Raw genomic sequence first — 26,088 nt, forward strand, 5'->3', positions numbered from 1 at the left:
ACATTTTCACTTTACATACATGCTCCGGTCCCATTGCGTATGTTAATGCGGGGTGTGCCTGTACAGTTATCATAGGTGCATATAAAGCTCACCACTGGAATCATACTTAAAACAAATGTATACCAAAAGTTTGAGAATCAATGTCGTTGCAAAGCCCCTTCGAACGGAATGGTTTACGCCACGATATAGTAGCGTAATACTGCGTTAGGCCGGTTCTATACTGCGTACGCCGCGATATAGTAGCGCAATACTGCGTTATGATCCAATAACGTGTTAAAGGAACAATCCATGATGCACATTTTGTAAAACTTTTTTAAAAAAAATATAGAATTTGGAGCTGGGGGTCTCCGGAGCTGATCCCCGTTAATTTCAGCTCTGGGAACCCCCTACTTCCAGAGATACTTACCTCTGAAGTAGGTGCCAGTAGCTGCTCCAGCTGAGCAAGCAGGGCTTTCAGGTTTGAAGCTCCCGCGTCACATTGGCCAATAGGGAGTCGCACAGATAACGTCACAGCTTCCTATTGGCTGGGAAATATCTGAACAGCGGACATATTGTGAACCCTGCTTGCCAAGAACTGCTACCTAATTCGCTGGTAAGTATCCCTGGAAGCAGGAGGTCCCCGGAGCTGAAAATAACAGGATTCAGCTCCGGAGACCCCCTGCTTCAACCATATAATATATATATAAAAAAATTACATTTGCAAAAACATCCGCCCCCTTGAATTGCCTCTAAGTATGTATGGCGTTACTCCAATTCAGACCCTGAAATAGGTGTTGAACTCAAGTGGAGAAAGACGGGAGAGGGAAATAATGCAGGTCTGCTTATTACATTTTAATCATGCAAGAAATCAATATGACTTGCAAAGGGGTCATTAAGTACTCCTCAAACAAAGTATGACATCAGAGGAGAGCAGTTGCAACAGCATCCAGATGCAGAACATCAGTTTGAGTCATGATTTCCTACTTTTTCCTGCTTTCTGTGCACACGGCAACATGCACGCCTCTATGTACCAATGAACTCCAAAATTAGCCAAGAGCAAATAAGGAACATGTTGAGATTAAAACAAGACATCCATTTTCCTGACTGCACCTGTGATGTCATATTATAGTTTCACATGTAACAATGTCCTGCAATGTCCTGGGTGTGAAGCCAATTATGGTTTGTCCTCTTAGATGCACCTCAGTGCCCGTGGCTTGGCAATACTAGTCAATTAATTAGTTACCTGGCAATTACTAATATCATGGTCAAAGTAAAATTAGAATGATCGGTTTCTGAAGAAAGTCCATGACTGCATGCGTCTCATCTGCTGAAATCCCTCTCCTGGCTTCCTATCAAATCCCGCATCCCGCATTCAATTCTCCTCCTCACTTTTAAAGCTTTACACTCTTCTGCCCCTCCTTACATCTCAGCCCTAATTTCTCACTATGCACCATCCCGACTCTTGCGTTCTGCTCAAGGATGTCTTCTCTCTCCCCCTTTTTATCTAAAGCCTTCTCCCGCCTTAAACCTTTCTCACGGACTGCCCAACACCTCTGGAATGCCCTTCCCCTCAATACCCGACTAGCACCCTCTCTATCCACCTTTAAGAACCACCTCAAAACACACCTGCTTAAGGAAGCATACGAGTAGCTCTGTGGCTGATAATTAACACCTCATACATTAACCTTGGCCCCCTGCAGACGCACTTACCAGAAAGCCCTCCTACTGTCTCTGTACGTTCTTCCTACAAACCAATTAGATTGCAAGCTCTTCGGAGCAGGGACTCCTTTTCCTAAATGTTACTTTTATGTCTGAAGCACTTGTGTTGTGTATTACATTTGGGTAGTTTGTATTATTTGTTATTTATATAATTGTCACGTGTTACTGCTTTGAAGCGCTATGTACATTAATGGCGCAATATAAAGACGTACATACATACGGTATTTGAAGGTATATACTAATATACTGTCTGATTTATTGTGATACCTTATACCAGGGGTGCGCAAGATTTTTTTTAGGGGGCGGTGCGGCGGTTGCAGAGGCCCCGCGCTCTTCCCCAAAAGCATTTAAATTAAATGTTGTGGGATCGCGTGAGCCCTCTGCAACATCAATTTACCTCGACTGCCGGCGTCAGGACTCGCCTCCATGGCAACGCGCACTCCCCATTGCCATAGCAACATGGCATCAAATGACGCTGCGGGTCACGTCACGCCGCATCAAGATAAGGGGGGGGGGGGGCCGGGGACGCGAGCACCAGAGGCAGCAAGGCAGGGGGGCACAGCATCAAAAGTTTTCGCTACCCTGCCTTATGCCATATTACACCGGACATTTGTACCTTTAGATACATGTTTGGTATTATCCTCGGAGAATCATTCTGTGATACATCTCTCTTCTCTGTGTTCTTAGTACTCCTACAACTGGATAATGACCTAATGTACACAGCTATACGAATTGCAGCTACTCTCATCACACCGCGATATGTCCATCCTACATAGTGGATTTACCTTGGAGTTATAGAATAGTTCTGGTTATTAGCAATTGTTAGGACCAGTAGGTCAGGCCAGAATCTGCACTTGTGTTAAGCATCCATTTTGTCTGTTCATAACCAGTTAAGATTCTGTAGTCAGCCTTTTGCTGAAATATAATTTCTAATGCACTTAGTTTCTGCCAAATTACATTTCCTTTCTCCCTGCTCAGGATATTGCTAAGATACTTTTTGTATTTTCAGTTTCCTGCTCTTTTAGTCAATATACAATAGACTGGTTCTATGAAAGAGGCAAAATCGTATAACTTAGTTGCTAGAGATTCAAGGTCTCTTGATAACAGACAATGAATAAGCTATGTATTCAGACAGTGCCTGTATTGGGAGAAACACATCCCAAAATCATGCCACTAATATGTCTTGCCCCTAAATCACGCCTCTAATCAAAGCTACGCCCAAGCCACACCCAGGTTACACCTATGTTTCGCCTCTAATCAAACCCCTCTGTTTTCCTGTATAAAAGTCATAACCCTATGCTTAATAAATAAGACAAAGGAATTTGAAATCTGGCTTGCGTTACGTTTCTTTTCCTTCGTTTTTCGGGCCTGTAAGTTCATCAAAAATCGGAGATAACAAGTGTCAGTGTGTGAAAGCTTCCCGGATGAGTCTGCGGCAGACGGTGCAGATGTGTATATCCAGTCACAAGGCCTTCAGCTCTTTTGGCAGAGGAAAGGTTCCTTTCAGTTCTGAAGCCTAGGCAAGGAAATGGTTTCCTTCAGCAATCGTGCTACTGTATTGCTATTTCCACATTCATACACCCAGAACTGTGTAGCCGCCTCACTGTTTCATTGTATATATATGTATTCCTTTCGTCGATCTTTAAATTGTTATTGAATAACATGTTATTGTTTTTTTGTATTGGTATAAGTGGAGTACATACTCTGCTTCCCCTAATAGAAACCATATGGGCTATACATATGATGCTTTGCTCTTAGGGATATTGGTATCCACAGACTTATTGAATCTTATCAAATGACTCTATGTACACTGAGTGCATTTAATAGGGACCTGGTGTGAATGCTCTATTCATAAATACATCTGCTGTTGATATGCCATATTGATGATCCCTTTGCACCTCTGTACATGACATGAAATCCAGTTATTGGACTAGGGCTGGCAAGGAACGGCCAAGAACCGGCCCCTGGAGACTCCGTTTAGAAGAAAGAGCCGGTTTGCACGTGTGCGGAGGGACCAAGCTGTCCAGGGATATATCCAAAAGTGCCCAGAGGATTTTTCCGCTATATGTACCACAGCGGAGGGACCAGACTACGGAGGATGCATCAGAACTTAACTAGAGGATGTTGCCAGTACATGCACCATAGCGGAGTGACCAGATTGTCAGGAGTCCTTACCGGACGTTTGCAGGGGAATTTTCCAATATCTTGTTTCCCCGTCTGAGAGAAACATCTACACATGCAGCTAGGAAAAACGTGACTGGGGATCTTAGGTGGCATGAGCCTTTTTAAATGCTTTGGCAAAGTCGGTTCTACCACACAGGTGGGGCATAAACCCCATCATATATATGGTCATGGAGGACGATACATACATACATATATATATCTCCTGATGAAACCGCAGCGACGGTGAAATGCGTAGAGAATCGCTGTGTGGGACGCTGCACAGAGTGCTGCCTGCCTGCAGACCTGCCTCCAGTCCATCATCCGGGGACTCAACCCGGGAGCACGGAGACGGGCGACACGAGTGCTGCTGAGAAGAGTTCGGAGACCGCTCCGGTTCCCAGCTGCTTGCGCTTGATATTTGATCATAACGCTTATTTTGATCTGACACCATGTCCCTACACCTGTGGATATATTGGATAGACCACCGCAAAGACACCGAATTGCCACTGACTGGGATATGCACTGAAAGATTGAGAAATCTGAGAGTATAAACTCCGCTGGATTTTGGAGAAACCAACTCCTCAATATCACTTTAAACATATTGCACTAATGTTTGTATGTTTTCTCTTCACATATACCTGCGCTCCCCAAAAAACCTGCACCTTATAGATACAGGTTTGGGAATGAAGGGCCCTTTGTTCTAATAAATCTAAATAATTTTTATTTTTTTCAACACTATTTAGAATTACAAAGACATTTTTGGGCTTAAAAAAATAATAAAAATAAAATATTTATCACAATATATATCGTTATTGCGATAAATGTATCGTTATCGTGTGAGTTTTTCTGTAGAGAGGGTTGGGGTTCCTTACAATGCATCTCCTCTCAGATGCGCTATTAGAGAGCGTGGGGTCCCTTAGGCTTCATCCATAGTGCAGGCTACGGCACGAACTACGTAGCCCGCGCCGAAACAAACACTAGGACGACAAGGTAGTAATGCATAGTGCGAGTGCACAAATGCTACAGGGAGAGCGGCGCTTCGCAATAGAAACAAGTTTGTATTGCAAGCGTGACGCCGGGGAGGAGCGTGGAAGCTAGCGCCTCCTACTATGGACAAAGCCTTACTATGCATCTGATCTCAGACGCGCTATTAGAGAGGGTTGGGGTTCCTTACTATGCATCTGATCTCAGACGCGCTATTAGAGAGGGTTGGGGTTCCTTACTATGCATCTGATCTCAGACGCGCTATTAGAGAGGGTTGGGGTTCCTTACTATGCATCTGATCTCAGACACGCTATTAGAGAGGGGTGGGGTTCCTTACAATGCATCTGATCTCAGACGCGCTATTAGAGAGGGTTGGGGTTCCTTACAATGCATCTGATCTCAGACGCGCTATTAGAGAGGGATAGGGGGTTCCGCACAATTTCACAATATAATTATAGGGCTCTTAACAAAAAAAAAAAAAGAAGAAAGTCTGAGTACCACCATCTTTGAATTATTTACTTCATCTTTCTAAGAGAAAAAAATATATGTTTTATTGTAACGAGAAGTGTTCAACTTTAAATGCCAGGGCCAGATTATAAACGGTGCCATCGCATATCCCCACAGGGGTTATTTTGCAGACAATATCTTGTTATTTCAGGAGGATTCAAGGTGTTGCATGAGCCAATAAATGTATAAACGAAGACAAACAATCTCTGCCCACGGATTGAGTAGGAGTTATATTTAGTAACTATCCAGAAGTCTATTTTTAACTACTGTAACCTATTAATAGAAATGCTATTTGAATAGCTCAGGGCTTTGTAAACTTCCTTAGGGAAGGAATGAAAGCAAGAAATTCCGCCTGAAATGAAGTTGGCTTGAAATGTGGAAATTACCTTACATCCATCATCAGCTGTTAAAATCTACCAAGGAAACACCCAAAGGAACTGAACTCACCGAATGTGGTCGTTTAATTACATCGTTGTGAAAAGAATGAATTCCAAGTTTAGCTTCTGGACATGGTGAGGACACACTAGTGTGTGTCTGTGTGTGTCTGTGTGGTTAGTAGGTCCATCTTTTCCACCCACAAATAAGTGTTGGAAAAGGGAATTTGTTTTAAGAAAAAGAAGCTTTACCCACCTGAACCCCTGGGTTACATTCTTCCGAGATACGCAAATGGATAGACCTTGCCCTAGTATAGCCCACGGGGCATCTTCAGCGCAGGCCCCTAGTGTGAACAGAACTTTGGACTAAGTAATGTGACATTAGTTGGGACACCAGTCCTCCCCAGATATCAGCGAGTGCCACCCCGCCCCCCTGTCCCTCCAAAACAAAATCTGCCAAATAAGGTATATACAGTCACAGCTGTTTTATTCCTCTGTGTCCCCTTCCCAATCCCTCTCCGAACGCATCACAATACAGGCAGTCCTCGGTTATCCGACACAATGCGTTACTCAAAATGGCGTTGTAAAGCGAAACGTTGTAAAGCGAAACACATTTTCCCATAGGAACACTGTTTAAATGAAAAGTTCCGTTCCTGAAGGCATTTTTAACACTAAAATACACCAAATATTTTATGCAGGCAATAAGATATGCAGCACACACATAAATTATATAGTGTATATACTGTATTATATATATATATTATATATATATATATATATATATATATATATAATATAACATAATAAATAATATATTATATAATATAATATTATATAGTATAATATTATATATATATATATATACGCTCTTACGATGCTTTGCAACGTTGTTTATGTGAATGTGTATATATATATACACACATACACAACGTTGCAAAGCGTCGTAAGAGCGTTGGATAAGCCATTTTGGCGTTGTAAAAATGAATATAGGTATGCATTGCATAGCGTTGGATAAGCCATTCGTTGTAAAGCGAAGCGTTGTAAAACGAGGACTGCCTGTACAAACTATGGATGCATAGCTAGACAACTGTGCTTTCAGATCCCAATGAACAAAGTGTGTCAGCATGCACCAGTGTATACCTGTGCTTACACCCCCTACCGGGCCTGGTTTCCACCATAGGGTGTACGTGTATGTGTTTGCTTTGCAACTGGTACAGTATCCCTCTCCCCCTATTTCTTTATTCTGTAACTAACCTGAAATATGTATGTATTTGGTGGACCCCTTGATCCCGCTTTTCTTCTATACCCATTCTCCGAAAATGTTAAATAAAAATGTTTAAAAAAATAAATAAAAAGAAGCTGATCACAGTGTGATGTATAATGTAATGATGGAAGCATTAATGCCTTCCACTGTAGTGCTTCCATTCCCGGTGTCAGCTCCTTGTGACCTTGGGAAGGTCACTAGAGTATCTCCCTGTGCCTCAGGCACCAAAAAATATAGGATTGTAAACTATGAGGCAGGGGCTGCGTCTACATCCTGCGTGCCGCGCGGTATACTGTAATCGTGACGCGCTTTGAGTCCCATTGGGAGAAAAGCGCTATTTCAAATAAAGTTATTATTATTTGTACCGATTTGGCCGGTACAGTACAATTTGAGGACCCCCAAGCAGTGCCCAGCTTGTACTGGTCTGCACCGTGTCCACACTCACTACATCGCTGTGACCATGCTCACCGCACAAAACTAGCTTGTTTGCCTTCCTCTGGATCAATATACTGTAAGCAGGGATATAGGACAAAGTATCTGCCGTCTGAATTTAGCACAGGTTGAACTTGATGGATGGATGTCTTTTTTCAACCTCATCTACTATGTAACAAAAGGAAATACAAAGTGAAAGCTCATTACTTTCAGGAAATTATAATCAGGGCCGTCGTCACGAGACCAGGAAGAGCGAGGCACCAAGCAGCCCTCCGAAACCGGAAAGTTTTAACATTGCAGGAGGGCAGGATAAAGGGGAAGTTTTTTTTACCTTCCAGCAGCAAAGTGCACAATAGCCAGGCTGCACAAAGGAAAGTACAGGCCTGCCTCCGCTTACTGTCCAACCCGGGGAAAGTTTGCTGGCTCTCCTCAATCCTTGTAATCACATTCCAGTAACATGATACCCTCCACATAACAAGAGAAGGGAAAAGGAAGGAGTGAGGTTTTTTGTATTTAATCAAGGACTGGGATTCCCGTTTTAGGTTTAAACGGAAAAACACCACCGACTTATTATGCGCTTTCAGTTAAAACCGATAAAACCCCGGAAATGATGCAATTTCTTTTTGCGTTTCACCTCTTGTAGCAGTCACAGGCAGGACATATACTAAATAAGGGGCCTATGGAAACTAAAATCAGTACATCGCTAAATACCAAATTCAAAACGTGAAGAACCCCAAAAGTAAACGCGGCATTTACACCCCAAAACCTAAACACGGCATTTACACCCCAAAATAAATAGAAATGAGCACTGAAAACCAGTATCTTTAATTAAACCACATCAACACATGGAAATGCTCCAATTGAAAGATAATGAGACACACACACACACACACACACACACACACACACACACACACACACACACACACACACCAGTGTAGAGCTGAAATAAATGCAGTTCAGCCGTGGGGAACCCCCCATTCCCAAGATACTTACCAGGGAAGTAGCACCTACAACGCGGGAGATTCAAACCTCCATTTTGTTTCCCCTGGAGGGGGCCGTACTTATGACACCTTTCTCTGAATCTCGTGAAGCAGGGGGTCCCCGGGGATTAAATTAATTTGGCAAAAGACAAAACAGACCAGGCGGAACTGCTCCTTTAAATTACTAGCCTCACATTGGTGTTGATTCTCTTCATTCTTCTATCTCAACTAAATTACTCTATCACTCCAGTCCTCAAGGGCCACCAACAGGTCAGGTTTTCAGGGTATCCCTGCTTCAGCACAGGTGGCTCAATCAGTGGCTCAGTCGAAGACTGACAGCCACCTGTGCTGAAGCAGGGATATCCTGAAAACCTGACCTGTTGGGGGTGTGTACGCCTTGAGGACTGGAATCGAGCCCTCCCGGTTTAACGGATAACACATCCGCTGAATACATACAGACAAAATGCTTTGTTTGTGAAACCACGACACAATAATCAGCGCAGTGAGATCATTTTTGTTTGATCACAGTTTGCTTTGCAGATCCCGCATTCGGTCCTGGATATTGGCACGGTATTTGCCAACATAACTAGCCAATATCCAGGTGTGAATAAAAGGGTCACTGTTTTCTAAAGAGAGGTTATTTGTTTAGACATCCAGTCCATCCAACAAACAGATTACTAGCCACGGTGGTGCCCCGAGGCTGGGGCTTATAGCGGTTGCCGGTTCGGTACAAATGTTGCCGTTATCTTTCTGTTACAGTAGCAATTTGATTAGGCATAAAGAGTAATACTTTTATGTCCACATACTTTCAGCGGTCTTCAAAAAAATTCTGTATTACCCCTTCCAAACCCCTTGAGGGACAAGATCTCCTGTTAGCTTCCTCTGTGAGTAAACATTGAAGAGCTGAAGGATTTAGAGCAGGGTGCGCGAGATTATTCAGTGTGGGCGCGGCGGTTACAGAGGCCCCGCGCTCTTCCCCAAGGCATTTCAATGAATGCCGGGGGATTGCGGAGCCCTCTGCAACTTCACTTAGGCATGTATTATACTAAGCGCAGGCATGCACGACGTTGCATGTTGCGCGTGCGTTTTGTGCCTATAGGCCAAAGGATGATGTGCGCGTCTAGGAGGCGTGGCCATGACATCACAACGGTAGGCCTCACTGTGATTGGCTCAGTGTGTCACGTGGCATGGTAGCCGCTCGAAAATACACATTTCTTTGTATGCGCGTCGGCAGTGGATACACTGTCGTAGGAAGACTGGTATTTTTCATTGCCATGCGCGCGCTCCCGCTTAGTATAATACATGCCTTACCTTGTCTTCGGCGACGCGTCGCCATGGCAAAGCGGCGTCAAATGTCACGTGACACCGCGGCGCCATTTGACGCCGAGAGCCGGAGACAAGGTAAGGGAGGGAAGTGGGGGGCGCGAGCAGGGAGGGAAGCAGGCAGGGGGGCACAGCAGGGAAAGATTACGCAGCCCTGATTTAGAGGATGGATTTAGGTATCCAGTTTTGTTACTGAATATTGGATATTCTTTTTAGAGCCTTGTTCCTCTCATTGGTATAAAACTGTGCATTAAAAACACAAGATATGCTATGAGACGTCACTAGGACAGTTGTAAGTGAATTTAACACATTGAAGCATTGGAAAACGTGCCCAGAGTATAATTTATCATTGTACAATATTTTTCCAACTGTTGTATAATGACATATTTGAGGTATGATGTATTTGATACTTCTGAGTACAACAGTCATCTTTTATTAAAACAGAAAGCCTCTCTAAAAAGGAGCAATTCATCCTAACTAACATCCATTTAAATATATACTAGCTGAGAGCCCCGGCGTTGCCCGGGATGTTTGTGGTGTGGGGGTGGCATTTGGGTGGGGAGTGGTCCACGCGGCCCATGTGCGGTGGTAGTGCTGCTGTGGCTGTACTGATGGTGATTGTATTGGTGTGCTGATTTGGGAGGGTTTGGTGCTGATGTGGGGGTGCGGATGTGGGTGTGCCGATGGGGGAGGTGCAAAGGTGGCGATGTGTGGGTGCTGATGGTGTTGATGGGGGCTGGGAATGGTGGGGAGCCGAGAATGCCAGTGTGCTGGGGGGGCATGGGATACCGGTGTGCTGATGTGGTGGTGCTGGGGTGTGTGTGTGTATACACGTGTGTGTGTATGTGTATACACGTGTGTGTGTATACACGTGTGTGTGTGTATACACGTGTGTGTGTGTGTATACACGTGTGTGTATACACGTGTGTGTGTGTATACACGTGTGTGTGTGTATACACGTGTGTGTGTGTATACACGTGTGTGTGTATACACATGTGTGTGTGTGTGTATACACGTGTGTGTATACACGTGTGTGTGTGTATACATTGTGTGTATGTATACGTGTGTGTGTATACACATGTGTGTATACACGTGTATACATGTTTGTGTGTGTGTATACATGTTTGTGTGTATACATTGTATGTGTGTGTGTGTATAAGTGTGTGTGTGTGTGTGTGTGTGTGTGTGCGTGTGTGTGTGTATACGTGTGTGTGTGTGTATACGTGTGTGTGTGTATACATGTGTGTGTATATACATGTGTGTGTATATACGTGTGTGTGTGTACACGTGTGTGTGTGTACACGTGTGTGTGTGTACACGTGTGTGTGTGTACACGTGTGTGTGTGTACACGTATGTACACGTGTGTGTGTGTACACGTGTGTGTGTACACGTGTGTGTGTGTGTACACACGTGTGTGTGTGTGTGTACACACGTGTGTGTGTGTGTACACACGTGTGTGTGTGTGTACACACGTGTGTGTGTGTGTACACACGTGTGTGTGTGTACACACGTGTGTGTGTGTACACACGTGTGTGTGTGTGTACACACGTGTGTGTGTGTACACACGTGTGTGTGTGTACACATGTGTGTGTGTGTGTACACATGTGTGTGTGTGTGTACACATGTGTGTGTGTGTGTACACGTGTGTGTGTGTGTATACACGTGTGTGTGTGTGTGTATACACGTGTGTGTGTATACACGTGTGTGTGTATACACGTGTGTGTGTGTATACACGTGTGTGTGTGTATACACGTGTGTGTGTGTATACACATGTGTGTGTGTGTATACACATGTGTGTGTGTGTATACACATGTGTGTGTATACACGTGTGTGTATACACGTGTGTGTGTATACATGTGTGTGTGTGTGTATACATGTGTGTGTGTGTATACATTATGTGTATGTATACCTGTGTGTATACGTGTGTGAGTGTATACGTGTGTGTGTGTATGTGTACATGTGTGTGTGTGTATGTCTCCACGTATGTGTTTGTATGTCTCCATGTGTGTGTGTGTATGTCTCCATGTGTGTGTGTACGTGTACATGTGTGTGAGTATACGTGTACATGTGTGTGTGTGTACGTGTCTACGTGTACATGTGTGTGTGTGTGTGTGTGTACGTGTACGTGTGTGTGTGTGTGTACGTGTACATGTGTGTGTGCGTGTCTACGTGTACATGTGTGTGTGTCTATGTGTACGTGCGTGTGTGTCTACGTGCGTGTGTGTGTACGTGTGTACGTGTGTGTCTATGTGTGTGTCTACGTGTGTGTGTTTGTGTCTACGTGTGTGTGTTTGTGTATACGTGTGTGTGTGTGTATACGTGTGTGTGTGTGTCTACGTCTGTGTGTGTGTGTGTGTGTGTGTCTACGTGTGTGTGTGTGTCTGTGTCCCTGTGTGTCCTTTGGCCCGTGACTCCGCCTCAGGGAAGGGGGGGGGGTGGGGGGGGAGGTGGTGGGAAGGAGGGGGGTGGGGGGGAAGGGGAGGTGGGGGGGAAGGGGAGGTGGGGGGGAGGTGGTGGGGAGGTGGTGGGAAAGGGGGGGGGGGGTGCGGGGGAGGTGGTGGGAAGGGGGGGGGTGCGGGGGAGGTGGTGGGAAGGGGGGGGAGGTGGTGGGAAGGGGGGGGGGGTGGGGGGAGGTGGTGGGAAGGGGGGGGAGGTGGTGGGGAGGTGGTGGGAAGGGGGGGGAGGTGGTGGGGAGTTGGGAAGGGGGGTGGGGGAGGTGGGTGGAGGTGGTGAGAGGTTGTAAGGGGGGAGTGAAGGGAAGGTGAAGGGGGGGTGAAGGTGGGGGTGGAGGGGAGGTGAAGGGGGGGTGAAGGTGGGGGTGGAGGGGAGGTGAAGGGGGGGTGGAGGGGAGGTGAAGGGGGGGGGGGGTGGAGGGGAGGTGAAGGGGGGGGGTGGAGGGGAGGTGAAGGGGGGGGTGGAGGGGAGGTGAAGGGGGGTGGAGGGGAGGTGAAGGGGGGTGGAGGGGAGGTGAAGGGGGGTGGAGGGGAGGTGAAGGGGGGGGTGAAGGGGAGGTGAAGGGGGGGGTGGAGGGGAGGTGAGGGGGGGGTGAAGGGGAGGTGAAGGGGGGGGTGGAGGGGAGGTGAAGGGGGGGGGTGGAGGGGAGGTGGGGGGGGGGGGGGTGAAGGGGAGGTGAAGGGGGGTGAAGGGGAGGTGGGGGGGGTGAAGGGGAGGTCGGGGGGGGTGAAGGGGAGGTGGGGGGGGGTGAAGGGGAGGTGAAGGGGGGTGAAGGGGAGGTGGGGGGGGTGAAGGGGAGTGAAGGGGAGGTGGGGGGGGTGAAGGGGAGGTGGGGGGGGGTGAAGGGGAGGTGAAGGGAGGTGGAGGGAGGTGGAGGGGAGGTGGAGGGGGGGTGGAGGGGAGGTGAAGGGGGGGTGGAGGGGAGGTGAAGGGGGGTGGAGGGGAGGTGAAGGGGGGTGGAGGGGAGGTGAAGGGGGGGTGGAGGGGAGGTGAAGGGGGGGTGGAGGGAGGTGGAAGGGAAGTGGAGTGAGGGGAGGTGAGATGAAGGGGGGTGAGGGGAGGTGAAGGGGGGTGAGGGGAGGTGAGGGGAGGTGAAGGGGGGTGAGGGGGGGTGAGGGGGGGTGAGGGGAGGTGAAGGGGGGTGTGGGGAGGTGAAGGCCGCTCCCTCACCCGTCCGGCCGCTCACTCACCCGTTCGGCAGCTCCCTCACCCGTCCGGCCGCTCCCTCAGCCGTCCGGCAGGTCCCACGTGGATCTGAGGCGGGAGGCAGCTTGTTGTGGCCGGTCCCCCGCTGTGTCCCGGGGGCTCGCTCGCTCCGCTGACTGTAGCGGCGCCGGGGGGGGGGGGTGGAGGGGAGGTGATTTGAAGGGGGGTGAGGGGAGGTGAAGGCCGCTCACTCACCCGTCCGGCCGCTCCCACGTGGAACTGAGGCGGGAGGCAGCTTGTTGTGGCCGCTCCCCCGCTGTGTCCCGGGCACTCGCTCCTCCGCTGACTGTAGCGGCGCCGGGGGGGGGGGGGGGGGGGTTATACATGCTGCTAATGTACACCCCCCCCCCCTACTGTGTGTGTGTGTCCGTGTGTCCGTGTCCGTGTGTCCGTGTGTGTGTGTCCGTGTGTGTGTGTGTGTGTGTGTGTGTGTGTGTGTGTGTCCGTGTGTGTCCGTGTGTGTGTGTGTGTGTGTATATCCCTGTGTGTGTGTTTTTGTCCCTGTGTGTCCTTTGGGCCGTCACTCCGCCTCAGGCCAATGAGAGGTGTGCGGGGGCGGCCCAAGGGACCAATGAGATTTCCCCTAGGGACACCGGACATCCAGCAGGCAGGCATGCATGCAGGCAGGCAGGCAAACATACAGTGCTTTCACTAATATAGTATAAGATATACTGTATTTGTGTTTTTTTTACAGGATTAGAAAGGGGATCCTCCACAGATGAACCGCACTATTTTCACCTGAAAGGGCCGCCCAATGTCCTGAGATACTTCCTAGTGATTAAGTTACCCCTATTACTTCCTGGTTTTTAATGGGAATTTAAATGACCATCCAATAGAAAGCCACAACTGATGATGTTGCAGCATCCTATTGGCCCAAAGTTTGCGAGCCATTTTGGTTCCTGAGGGAGATTTAAACCGGTAACATCACTGTTCAGTATCTCAGGGGTGAAAAAAAAAGTGACATTTAGTACAGGGGGACCCCCAGTTCCCAACATGTAAAAAACAAGGGGTGAGGAACTGCTCTTTTCAAGTCATAAACCACCTTAAAACATAGAAGCCTCTGTTGCATTTCCAATTCATGTGACCAACAGGTCAGCTTTTAAGTTTAACCCTGTTTAAGCACAGGTGACAATCCGTGGCGATTGAGTCGCCAGTGCTGAAGCAGGGATATCCTTCATACCTGACCAGTTGGTGGTCCTTGACGACTGGAGTTGGCCGCCCCTGTATTGGACGGTTCACAGAAATGACACATCACTGACCTTGGCAGTAGGGGAGACCTCGTCTTGGTCTTCTCCTTATCCTTCTCTCTGTCTTTCTGACGGTCTTTTTCATCTCTTTTGGCCCGCTCTTTTTCCCATTCTTCTTTCCGCTGACGCTGGCGCTCCTTGTCCCGCTCGCGGTCTCTCTCACGCTCTCTCTCCCGCTGACGTCGCTCCCTGTCTCGGTCCCTTTCGCGCTCCCGTTCTCTCTCTCGCTGTCTGTCTCGATCTCTCTCTCTCTCACGCTCTCGTTCCTTTAGCGAGAGAGATGAGGCACATCGATCAAGTATCAGGTGACAATTCAGTAACAAAGGTTTGCAGGCCCCCCTGGAAGCGTTAAAGCAGCACAACAGGTTGTATTGCTCGCTTTATGTTATATGATTGAACCAGGGTTTCTATGGAGCTGAACCCCATTAAATTCAGCTACAGTTCCAGGGACCCCCTGCTTCGAGAGATACTTACCTCCCATAGAGGGTGCAGGTATCTCAATTGAGTTTAAAGGCCCCGGTCACGTGGACCAATAGAAAACCGTGAAGGATTACGTAACGGCTTCTTATTGGCCTGTATAACGCGGGACATTTAAACGTCGACATTTTATTAGGCACACAAGTTCCTTCGCTGAAGAGATACTGGCACTGCTATGGAGGTATAGATCTCTAGAAGCAGGGGGTCCCTGAAGCCGAAATTAATGGGGTTCCACTCAGGAGGCCCCCTGCTTCAGAAATAGATATAGATAGATAGCTCTATATATAATAAGCAATGCAAGCTGCAGTGCTGCTTTAAATCATTTGGAAGTCCTTTAATCAAAGCCTTCGGCCCTTTATACATTTACTAGAATTAAAGATCTAAAACCCCTGGTAAAGAACGATTCAAGCATAATACAGTTTAATAATAATACAATTTTTTCACAAGTGAAAGTGAATGTCCTGGGGGGCTTGCCCATGACCCAACTAACTACACGAACATGACAGCTAGATTAACCATTCCCCAAAGTCAGAGGCCCACGAAGAAGAGAAAATCGCAAAAGCAAATATTTGATTGAGACAGATGAAAAGACAAACAAGCGTTTTATGCATTCACAAGCAAATTATCAAAATCCACGGATATATAAAAAGCCCGTGGCCCCGGATTAGCAGCACTCTGAGCCCAATGTGGTCCCGTCGTTCCTTCGGTCTCTCTCCTCCAGGCGCAGAGCAGCAGAAGGCATGCGTGACGTTTAGGGCCGTTTAAAGATCTTAGTAGGCCCTAGGCACTCTTGTATTCATAGGCCCCGCCCCACACCATGTCGGGCAGACGCGCACACGCAGTTGCTGTCGCGTGAACTAGTACATTTTGTTATTTACCTCTAATTTTGTTTGGTGTATAAACATTTGACTAAAAAGTTATTATTTTTGATTTAGAAGTTTGAGAGTTGCGACATGTTAAGTTTTGTAAAGACATTAAAAAGGTATTCATTTTGATTCTGCAATTTCCTTTTCATATTTTCGGGTCAATACATTTTTTTTTCCCCCCAGGTCTTAAACTTTTTCGTGGGCCCTTGAAAAGCTTGTAGGCCCTAGGCGCTGCGCCTATTGGATAAATTGGCCCTGGAGACATGACAAGAGGCTCTACGGAAGTCCAAACAGGCCAACCCGATGCATGTTCCGTAAAGATTACCTCTGCTTCATCAGGGGTGTTTGAAAGACCTCCCTGGAGCACTTTTATAGTTCCTATTGGCCCTTAAACTTACTCTGCTCTTTTATAACAACATTGCCAAGTTATATCATAGGACTCAGACATGATGATAAAGGAGCAATGCTAACTATATCAGCGGAAAAAGATGTTAGCTGTATAAGTAGGATAGTACTGCACTACAAAAAATCCTTAGTGAATAATATCAAAAGTAAATATAAAAAAGAAAAAGGGATTGGCATTTATAAACCATGTAATTTGATTAGATAATTTGATTAATAACCCCGATATAGGGAGAGGAGGAATAAACATTACAATAAGTAGAACACCTAAAAACGATATTCTCTTTAATGCATTGGGTTCTGTAAGCAGTGGATCCAAAAGGGTCTCCCTGCGATGAAGTTTATTAACCACATCACTACAATATTTATCAATCACAGGGCTGGCCAACTACAGCCCTCAAAGGCCACCAACAGGTCAGGTTAAGGATACCCCTGCTTCAGCACAGGTGGCTCAAACAGTGGCTCAGTCTTCAAATAAGCCACTGATTGAACCACCTCTGCTGAAGCAGGGATATCCAGAAAACCTGACCTGTTGGTGCCCTGTGAGGACTGGAGTTGCCCCCCCCCTGATCTAGCAGAACTACTTGTACACTTTGGATATTTACATCCTTAAGAATTATTTGGGAGGCCCTCAAAAAAATAAAAGGCCAGGAAAAATGTGCTAAGATTCCCCTTTCTAGGTTTCGTTTGTGCTCACTTTTAGGGACCTCTGCCCTTCCAACACACTGCTCCTCACACGCACATCCAAGCACATATACCACAAAGGGGGTATTGCAATTGAGATATCGCCCTCGAGGCGTCTTTCCCCCATTACTTTTTAAACCATTTTCTGATTGTCCGATTTGTTTAAAAATGTGCACGCCCCACATCTGGGCCGGGAACAACCAGAGCATCGTAGCGGTTCTTCTGGTAACCATACGAGTCTGGATTCCGACGCTTTCTTACATTCTTTCAATACTTGTTTTTTCTAAATATAATTTTTGGACTTTCAGGTGTAATGTTTTCTGAACAGACATCCTGCTTCAAAATCCCCAGCATTTCTCACAAACATTTGTACATTTTCTTTCGTGTCTCTGTTCTATTTAGCGGGATAAGACATTCGGTGGAGGCCATCTCACTGCACCCAAGGCTCCGCTGCCGATCGGACGCAGAAGGACCCTCCACCGCAGCGCCAAGGTAAGTTGATTTAAGGGTTCATTTAACGGTTAGGGAAGGGAGTTTTAGGGCAAGGGGTTAAGGTTTCTAGGGTAGGGGGTAGTGTTACTATTAGGATTAAGATTGGGGTAAGGTTAGGGACTTACTTTGGCGGTGAAGCAGCCGGTGGCGAGAGGTTCCTACAACCACATGTCCATGACTGATATTTAGTGCCTATTCGTTCGTGGACAGCCCCATTCCGTTTTGTATTTTAAATTGAAGTAGATTCTGCCTTTTGCTGGCAGTGGCCATATTAGCAACCATTTACAAAGTCACATCCCCTTCCTCTTCTGAAACAAGCTCTGGCACACCCCTTTTTGAGCCCTGCCCTCTCTCTAGCAGTGCACCAATTGTGTCTAGTGACTGCCTGGTCACATGATCTTCCCCACAGAACTTTGCATCTTGGGTCCACTTCTGCTGCACTGACAGGTATTTGGTGAACCCCCGAGCCGAATCTTTGCCGATCGATAGGCAACTTAGCTAATCACTTGTCAGTGTACAGATTGTATTGAATAGAACATTGAATATATATATATATATATATATATATATATATATATATATATATTTTTTTTTTTAAGTTATGGTGGGTGAAAAGGCAACAAAAAACCTCCACCGTTAGCATACAGCCAATAAAGAATATCACTTGTGAGCACATTCATATGTCTTAGACAGGTCTGCAACCCTGCCTTTCACCATTATCACCTAGCATACAGTGCTCCCACTGCAACAAGGGATTCTGGGAAATGACATGAAAATGAGCACACAATGTGTCACCTTTTGCCTGGAATATCCATTCACATGGAGCCCATATAAGCAAATGCTTCGCCGTTCACACAGCTTTTAAGCACAATTTTTATATATATATTACACACACACTTGTGTGAAACAGAAAGTACACCCTCTTTGAATTCTATGGTTTTACATATCAGGACATAACAATCTGTTCCTTGGCAGGTCTTAAAATTAGGTAAATACAACCTCAGATGAACAACAACACATGACATATTACACCGTGTCATGAACTACGATGCTTCATTAGTTATGGGACCTTTTAAAGCAGCAGTCCAAGCTGCCATTTCTTTTTACCCTTTATTATGTACATCAATAGAATCCTCACAATGATGAGTAATTAGCTAAGTTGCCGATCAATCCGTTCTCCTGTATACTGCCCAGCAGGGATACAGAGATTGACAATTTTTGCAATCCTTTTGCTTACAGGGAAACTGTTAAAAGCTTTGGCAGCGACATGGTAATTAAGGTAGTGCAGACATAGGTATAATTATTTTTTTCCCTATCCAGGCTTGTGGGCGTCAACCGAATTCCTCGAGCGGGTCACACTTTTGAAACAGAATAGTGCAAAGTGCTATAGGGCCACAGACACTGCACAGGAGTATTTTATTATTTACCTCTCACTAATCCGGTTCTCTCCAAAAGAGTACCCCTTTCATTAAATTAAAATACCACACGTCTCGGACAGGTCACAAAATGAAACTCACCCGGTAGCGATACGGCTCTGCCTCCGTGTACTGCACACGGAAATTTTCGTACTGGCCCCCTCGCCATAAACGCTCCATTTCTGTATCAAAATAAGGATCTGCGTAGGGTTCGATCCTAAACAAAGAAGCATGTACAGTATGTATCAATGTAAAGAAAGGCAAGTCTGGCTGTGTCCCCCCTTTTTTGCCTCCCGATAGCACCAAGTGTAAGAAGCTGGTTCATTTTGTATCTAGCTGACGCTACGCCCAGACGTTTGCGTTTAATGGTCACCGAACGTAAAAAGAAGCAAACATTTTACAAAAGGAAAGACGCAGAATTTGATACATCCCATAATATGGGCCCGCGGTCACTTCTATACACATTTCGACAACCAAATTAGTGGGTGGGGAGGGGGTACTTTCAGACGGAAACTTCCAGTGAAGTTAGGTGTGAGGTTCCACACGATAGAAGCATCGATCTGCACTATCGCTGTTACAGCTTAATGAGTAACCTTCATTGACTGAGAAAAAGTGCAGTATAAAAATAAAAAGTTAACTTTTTCTTCTATAAACCTCTGACGTTTACACACACGGGCACACGGGCACACAGGCACACCATTATAACTAACCCCAGCGCTCAAATCACATTACTACTATAAATGTATCTAAATGTCATGGGGATGTCACCCAAGATCACGTCAGTCACATAAGTAACTTATGGGTAACGCAGTTATACGGCGCATCTGTAAAGGCTTCAAACACGACACGCTGGTAGACAACCCATAGTAAGACCTACTGTCAGCAAGTAACACTGCCGAGTGGCTAACAATGAACGCCAATCGTTTCACAGCTTCCCTATTGGTCAGCGGGAGATTTGAATAGCGGCCATCGCGTGATCTAGCCGAGCGGATATCGGCACCTACTAAAGAGGTATCTCCGGAAGCAGGGGGTCCCGGAGCTAAAATTAATGGGGGTTCAGCTCTGGAGAGACCCCCAGCTTCAATCCAATGGTAAAAAATAAATACAATTTTAATAAACAAATTGCTGGCTTGGATTTCCTCTAACAAAAATGTAATTGTTTGTTAGTGTTAAAAGCTCTAGCTTCAGAAGTTATCGTCGGCTAGAGGGGAACACACTATTAAAAATAACATATCTCCTGAACGGAGCATCAGATTTTACAAATAAAACCAGTGTTGGTTTGCGTTCACTTCCAATTCAATAAAAATTGGTAGTCAGACTACCTCCGAAATAGATTAATTATTGAATGCACTTTAGTCACAAAATCTGTTAGTATAGGTGCAGTCCCAGTTACAGACAACCCAGTTAGGGGGTTACTTAGTATAGTTAGTGTAACAGAGGATAATGGGTGAACATAAAAATCACATTTCTTTTAATCAGAATAAAATCAATGATGCTTAACTAAATTGACATGATTTAATACAGTTTATAAAAATCAGAGGAACAGTATGCAGAGACCCGGGTATACAGAACACAACTGGTTCAAGAGATGTAATGACTGGGATAATTATCTATTGTGTCTTGGAAGTAGAAGCAATAATGAGCGAGTAGTTATCAGAGTCAGCAAACGTGCGCATAATAACACTGCTCTTACAATAATATTAAAGCAGCAGTCCAAGCTGTCTTTTAAAAGAAACAATTCCCTTTGATATGTGCATCAATACAATCCACACAATGATAATTAGCCAAGTTACCGATCGATCAGTTCTCCTGTGATCGTTCGGTGAAGATTCGGCTCGGGGGATTCACTAAACGACTGCAGAGGAGTATTCTGCAGTCAGTGGAATGCATTTGCTTATTAATATGACAAAGTTCTGTGGGGAAGGTCATGTAACCAGGCAGTCACTAGATATAATTGGTGCACTGCTAGAGAGGGGGCAGGGATCAAAAAGGGGTGTGCCATAGCCTGTTTCAGAAGAGGAAGGGGATGTGACTTTGTAAATGGTTGCTATAGAAACAAAAAAGGCTTGTTACATTAGAATACATTCAAAAGTAATTCCGAGTTGTTTATAAAAAAAAAATGCTACATGTATTATCTCACAGTACAGAACTGATTTCTTTAAAAAAACACACATGTAGAATATTGCTTGGTCTGCAGCTTTAATATCAGTGGACAACAGTCGGTTGCTTCTGAAGTATAAGCAGATACAAAGTAATAAGTCCGAGTAGTAAAGCAAACAGCTACCAGTCACCTAAATCAGTCTGAGATAGACCAACGATAACGGCCATGAAATATCTGGCTACTGGCAGATCTGGCTCTATTCAGCAGTAGTTGCTGCAGCGAGTTAAAGATTGCTGTGGCTCCGTGGATATTCAGAGTGTACCATTAACTGAGTGCGGAATAGTCACTGACCCACCAGTGTATCTCAGTAGCCATGTGAGGAGGTAGCCTAGAACAGGCTAAACGCAGGGGGAGATTTTGGTGACTGGTAGCTCTGAATATAGCCTTTTACAATACTACTCAGATTTATTACTTGGTGTCTGCTTATAATCCAAAAGCAACCAGCTATTGTCACAATACTATTATTGTAAGAGCAGTGTTATTATCAGTACCTCTGCTGACTGTGATAACTACTCACTCATTATTGCTTCTTCCAATCCATAATATATCATTATACCAGTCATTACATCTGTTGATATTCTTGTGCCTCCTTTGAAGTCAGGTGTAATTTGGTAACAAATGTTACTCTCTCCTTCCCACCCGAGGGCTTACAACACATTGCCAAAAAAATGCACTAAAAAAAACCCCATCAAAAACTAATCTGTTCGAAAATGGTTAAACAGGAATCTGGAAATAACGCATTGCTGACAGGAGGGGAATATGTTTAAATGTAACTAAACATTGATGTATGACATGGAGGTGTCATATGACAGACAACATTGTAATGTCACTTACCCGTGGTTAGGCGTTTCTCGATAATCCACTTCCCTAAAAAGGATTAAAAATTAAAATATAGCAAGACAACCGATCACTACAGATCTACACGAGAGGTAAAATAAAGTTATTATGGCATCTTATTAAGTTTTGCCTTTAAGTAGCTCCGTATGCAAAAGACTGAAAAGAGTAAAGATTTTGGGCCACTCAAATGTTATAGAAAATGGTATCAATGTTAATGGAATCTAACCAGGTTCATAAATATAATGCCAACATGTAATCCTTTTGCTGGTAGAGGGGTCTGTGCAGATATCAGCCCGCGCGATATCTGTCTAACGGGCCCTCCAACAATGTGGGCGTCACGACGTAGTCATGGAAACACATCGTCATGTGCCGTCCCATTGCCATGGCAACGCGTCAGCCTGTGACGTCGGCTCGCCATGACAACGCGACACTGCAGGAAGAGATGGGCCCCGTGTTCTCCCCTGGAAAATCAGTTTAATCGTTGTGGGGAAGAGCGCATGGCCCCTATCCGCCACCATGCCTCCCTTACAGCTTTATATACTGTAGGGAAGTTTTATAGCCAATGTGGCACCGGCCCACCGGGCATTTGCCCTGTTTCCCGGTGGCTCGGCCCGCCCCTGGGTATGTGAAGTGTAAAGCTATTAAACGTGCCACCCGTCCACTAACTGTTCACATTCCAGAGCTGAGTTTGCAGAGAGCTGCATGTATATCTTTGAAAACCTCACCGTTCGGCAGCTCGGGATTAGTAAGGAGATACCCTACTTCTCCTGTGTGGCATTGGGCATAGGAACTTGCATAGGAACATTACTGGGGGAGAAATGGATTTTCCTTGTAGCAGCATCATTAGTGCAGAGCTTGGTTACCTACAGCTGAGCACTTTGTTACAATCACACGTTTGGCCGGACAGACTAGTTACCCCGATTCGCGGACGTCTCTCGTGATGCGATAGTTCCAGTCTCGGAAGAATTCGTTCTCTTTGTCTAATTCCCGCTCGTCCTCGCCGATCGTCACTGTAAACCGCTTCTCCTCGAAGTCGGGTTCCTGCTCCTTTCGTATTATTGCCTTTTTCAGCACCTGAAGATGGAAGCAGAACGTTAGGAGCCTGCGGAGGCCGAGACACTGGCGGCTTATGATTAAAAAGGCAATTGAAGCAGCTTAAAAAAATTAAATAATTTCTGTTTGTTTTAATATACGCAGCCTACGATTACCTTTATTGAAAACTAATTACCTAAGCTGCTGATCACTTTGGTTCTCCTGTGATCAATCAGCAAAATCCTGCTTCACAGGGTTCACTAAATGGCCGCCTTTTAGTTTCAAATCAACCCATCAGTCAGTGTAACTCATCAGCTACAATGTATTCTTATATTACTAAGGTAACATTATCTGTTACAGTTTGCAGCTCAAACTGCTGGGAATATTGGCAACAGATTATCACAAACAGGAAAGTGTTACAAAAATCTTGCACTGCTGGGGAGGTGGGCTAAAGCCTGCTGTAGAAATCAAAGGATGCTCAGTGTATTAAAGCTCATTAAAATGGCATTAAGAGTTGAATTTTAAAATACTACATTTTATAAGTATTATCCAATACTACAGAACTGATTTATTTGTAGAAAAAAAAACCAAGTCAGATATTGCATGGATAGCTCCTTTAAGTGACCGTAAAAACGTCCAAACTTCTCTTTCAAAACATCAGCACTACTCACTCGGTAAAGAAAGAGACGGTGCTCAGTCAGCGCCCATAATACATTGTAATAATGTAAAACTTAATGTGAAATATTTTAACAGATATCAATCAACAGTAAATATACTTAAAAAAACGCTAGAAAAATAAAATGTAATTTGGTAATTTGTAACCTTGAATACACTTTATTTTTCTAGGGTTTTTTTTTAAAAAAAAGGGTTTATTTAGTGTCAATTCATATCTGTAACGATATTTACCGTTACGTTTTACATTATTACATTGTATTATGGGCGCTGAGCGCAGTTTTAAAGGGAGTCTCTTTCTTTCCTTGGATTTGAAATCTGGTAACTCCTTTTGGTTTCTTTTTGACTTACAGCGTAACTTGAATAGAGTATGAGTGCAAACTTAATAGTGGTGGATGTGAAGCCGAGTCTGAGTGTAACGTACGTGCTTGCCACAAACTGGTACCGGACCGCAGGGCTGAGGTGGGGATATATAAACACCGACCTTAGGCCACGGAGTCAGGTCCGGAGTGCGGATTCCATAATCAGACTTAGCCAGGTCAGGTTTGGAGAAAGTAGGGTTAACGTTATCCAGGCAGGGGTCAAGGCAGGCGGCATAGGAGCGGTGGTCGAGGAAACAAGCCGAGGTCATCAACAGGCAATCTTGGGTGAAGGTACTTCAGCACAGGAGGCTAGAACCTTGAGAGAAGCCACTGCAGCAGAGATGCTTCAGCGAAGGTGCTGCAGTGCGTCAGGAAAAGGCCAGGAGTGAACTTCACTTGGAGGAAGCAGAGGTGCAGACACGCCACAGGAAACGCTGGGGAAACCAGCGTAGCCGCATCCGCGCGGCGAAGGCGAAGTCTGCCAGGAACAAGGAAGCAGCGCCGAGGCTACTATGCACGAAGCCCTAGGCAGCAGGGGACAGGGCGCAGGATACAAGGCACAAGGAGCCCAGCAGGCCAAACAGAGAGTCTGTGACATACACAGTTACTTGCAACTAGGATTGCAAAGTCTATGTCCAGCAACTTTCTGAGGGTGGGGCAGGCACTAAATAGCAAAGGAGGCCAATCAGGCCAGAGCTGCACAGGAGGCAGGTGATTGCAGAAGCAGGGAATAGATTGTCTGGAACCTGCAAAGCTCCGGATGGAAGGGCTCCAGCCAAAGCCAGGAGTGGATTCCCGACACTGAGACAGTGAGAATTTGCAGTAATCTTGCTGGACTAATGAATGACTGGAGGGATCCAGACCAGATGGTAGCTAGACTAAGAAGAGAATTCTGCAGTCTACAACAGGGGTGCTCAACTCCAGTCGTTAAGCCCACCCCCACATCAGGTCAGGGTTGCAGGATATTCAGGCATCAGCATAGCTTACTTAATCACTCCTTGCTTCAGCACAGGTGGCTCAATCAGAGGCTGTCTTTGACGGCGTTTCCGCTCCCCACCTACGGTGGTTGCAGTCGGTGACGCTGGGGTGGGGTCCAGACACGGAAGTTGGGCCCCACAGAAAATCGGGCCCAGCTTCCGCGATTGCAACTTGGGTGGGCTCACCTCTGCCACCGCCGCTCCACAGGTGGGGTCCCCGGCCCGGTGCACAAGCACCGCCAAGCCGGCCCTGGTAACTACATCCATGGCTGTGTTAAGAATGTAGCATATCCCAAGTTACTATTAAGGCAACAAGACGGGATTGTGATACCATTACATACACACACTATCCTTGTTTCCCCGCTTAGGTGCACCTGAGGCCTCTGCATAGCGAGCCCTCTTCAATACACCCTGCAACGAGATACCCCAACCTGCTCCTACCTCTTTTGCATGCCTGAGGCCCCTTTCCCAAGCACTCTCGGTTGGAGGATCTGCTGGAGGTGGAGGAAGAAGATCCTCGATGGCTGGAGTTCCCTTAAGAAAAAGAAAAGAAAAAACATTACAATGTTATAAAAATACTACATCTTTCTGCGTGCGTTATATCAGCCTCCTATATGCCCTTTGAAGGAGGAGGAAATGTATAATATCACAAAAAGGACACCGAAGTTAACATACTATATAATATATATAATATTAATATAATATACCCCGTTCTGAAGAGAACCACAATATACTGCAAGAGCTACAGATCCATCAACCACTGAAGCGGTGTTTCATTGACTTTCTATTTGCTAAATGGACAACGTGACACCTTTCTTATAAGGCCGTGTCCAAGCTTAGCGCGACGCGCACAAAAGCCTGTGCCTCTGAGGCGCGCACGATTGCAGAGCAGACAAAAATCTCGGAATTTTGATGCCCGACGGCCGGGTCATGTGTGTGGTTCAGCCAATGAAGGCGAACCGCTCATGTGACATCACGGGCACGCCTCCCCCTAGGCCACAAATCGCCTCTGCTGCAGGCGCGCCCGACGTCACGCACCTAGCATGGCCTCAGCTCAAGTCAGCTTCGTAGTGAA

General features: G+C 45.9%; 1 protein-coding gene across 5 annotated transcripts in view; it reads right to left on the reverse strand.

Annotated features, from left to right (window-relative positions):
- The window catches only part of ZC3H18 (zinc finger CCCH-type containing 18), a 71,115-nt gene that overhangs the window by 25,600 nt on the left and 19,427 nt on the right, over positions 1–26,088 (reverse strand). For all 5 annotated transcript variants that reach the window (XM_075576406.1, XM_075576403.1, XM_075576402.1 and 2 more), the window contains exons 5-9: positions 25,455–25,547; positions 22,887–23,044; positions 21,968–22,000; positions 19,075–19,189; positions 14,649–14,902 (exon numbers count right to left, since the gene is read on the reverse strand). In XM_075576406.1, coding sequence (XP_075432521.1) covers positions 14,649–14,902; positions 19,075–19,189; positions 21,968–22,000; positions 22,887–23,044; positions 25,455–25,547 — 653 coding nt within the window. The remainder of the gene's footprint in view (positions 1–14,648; positions 14,903–19,074; positions 19,190–21,967; positions 22,001–22,886; positions 23,045–25,454; positions 25,548–26,088) is intronic.

Source organism: Ascaphus truei, chromosome 19 (genome assembly GCF_040206685.1).
Source record: "Ascaphus truei isolate aAscTru1 chromosome 19, aAscTru1.hap1, whole genome shotgun sequence".
Taxonomy (NCBI): domain Eukaryota; kingdom Metazoa; phylum Chordata; class Amphibia; order Anura; family Ascaphidae; genus Ascaphus; species Ascaphus truei.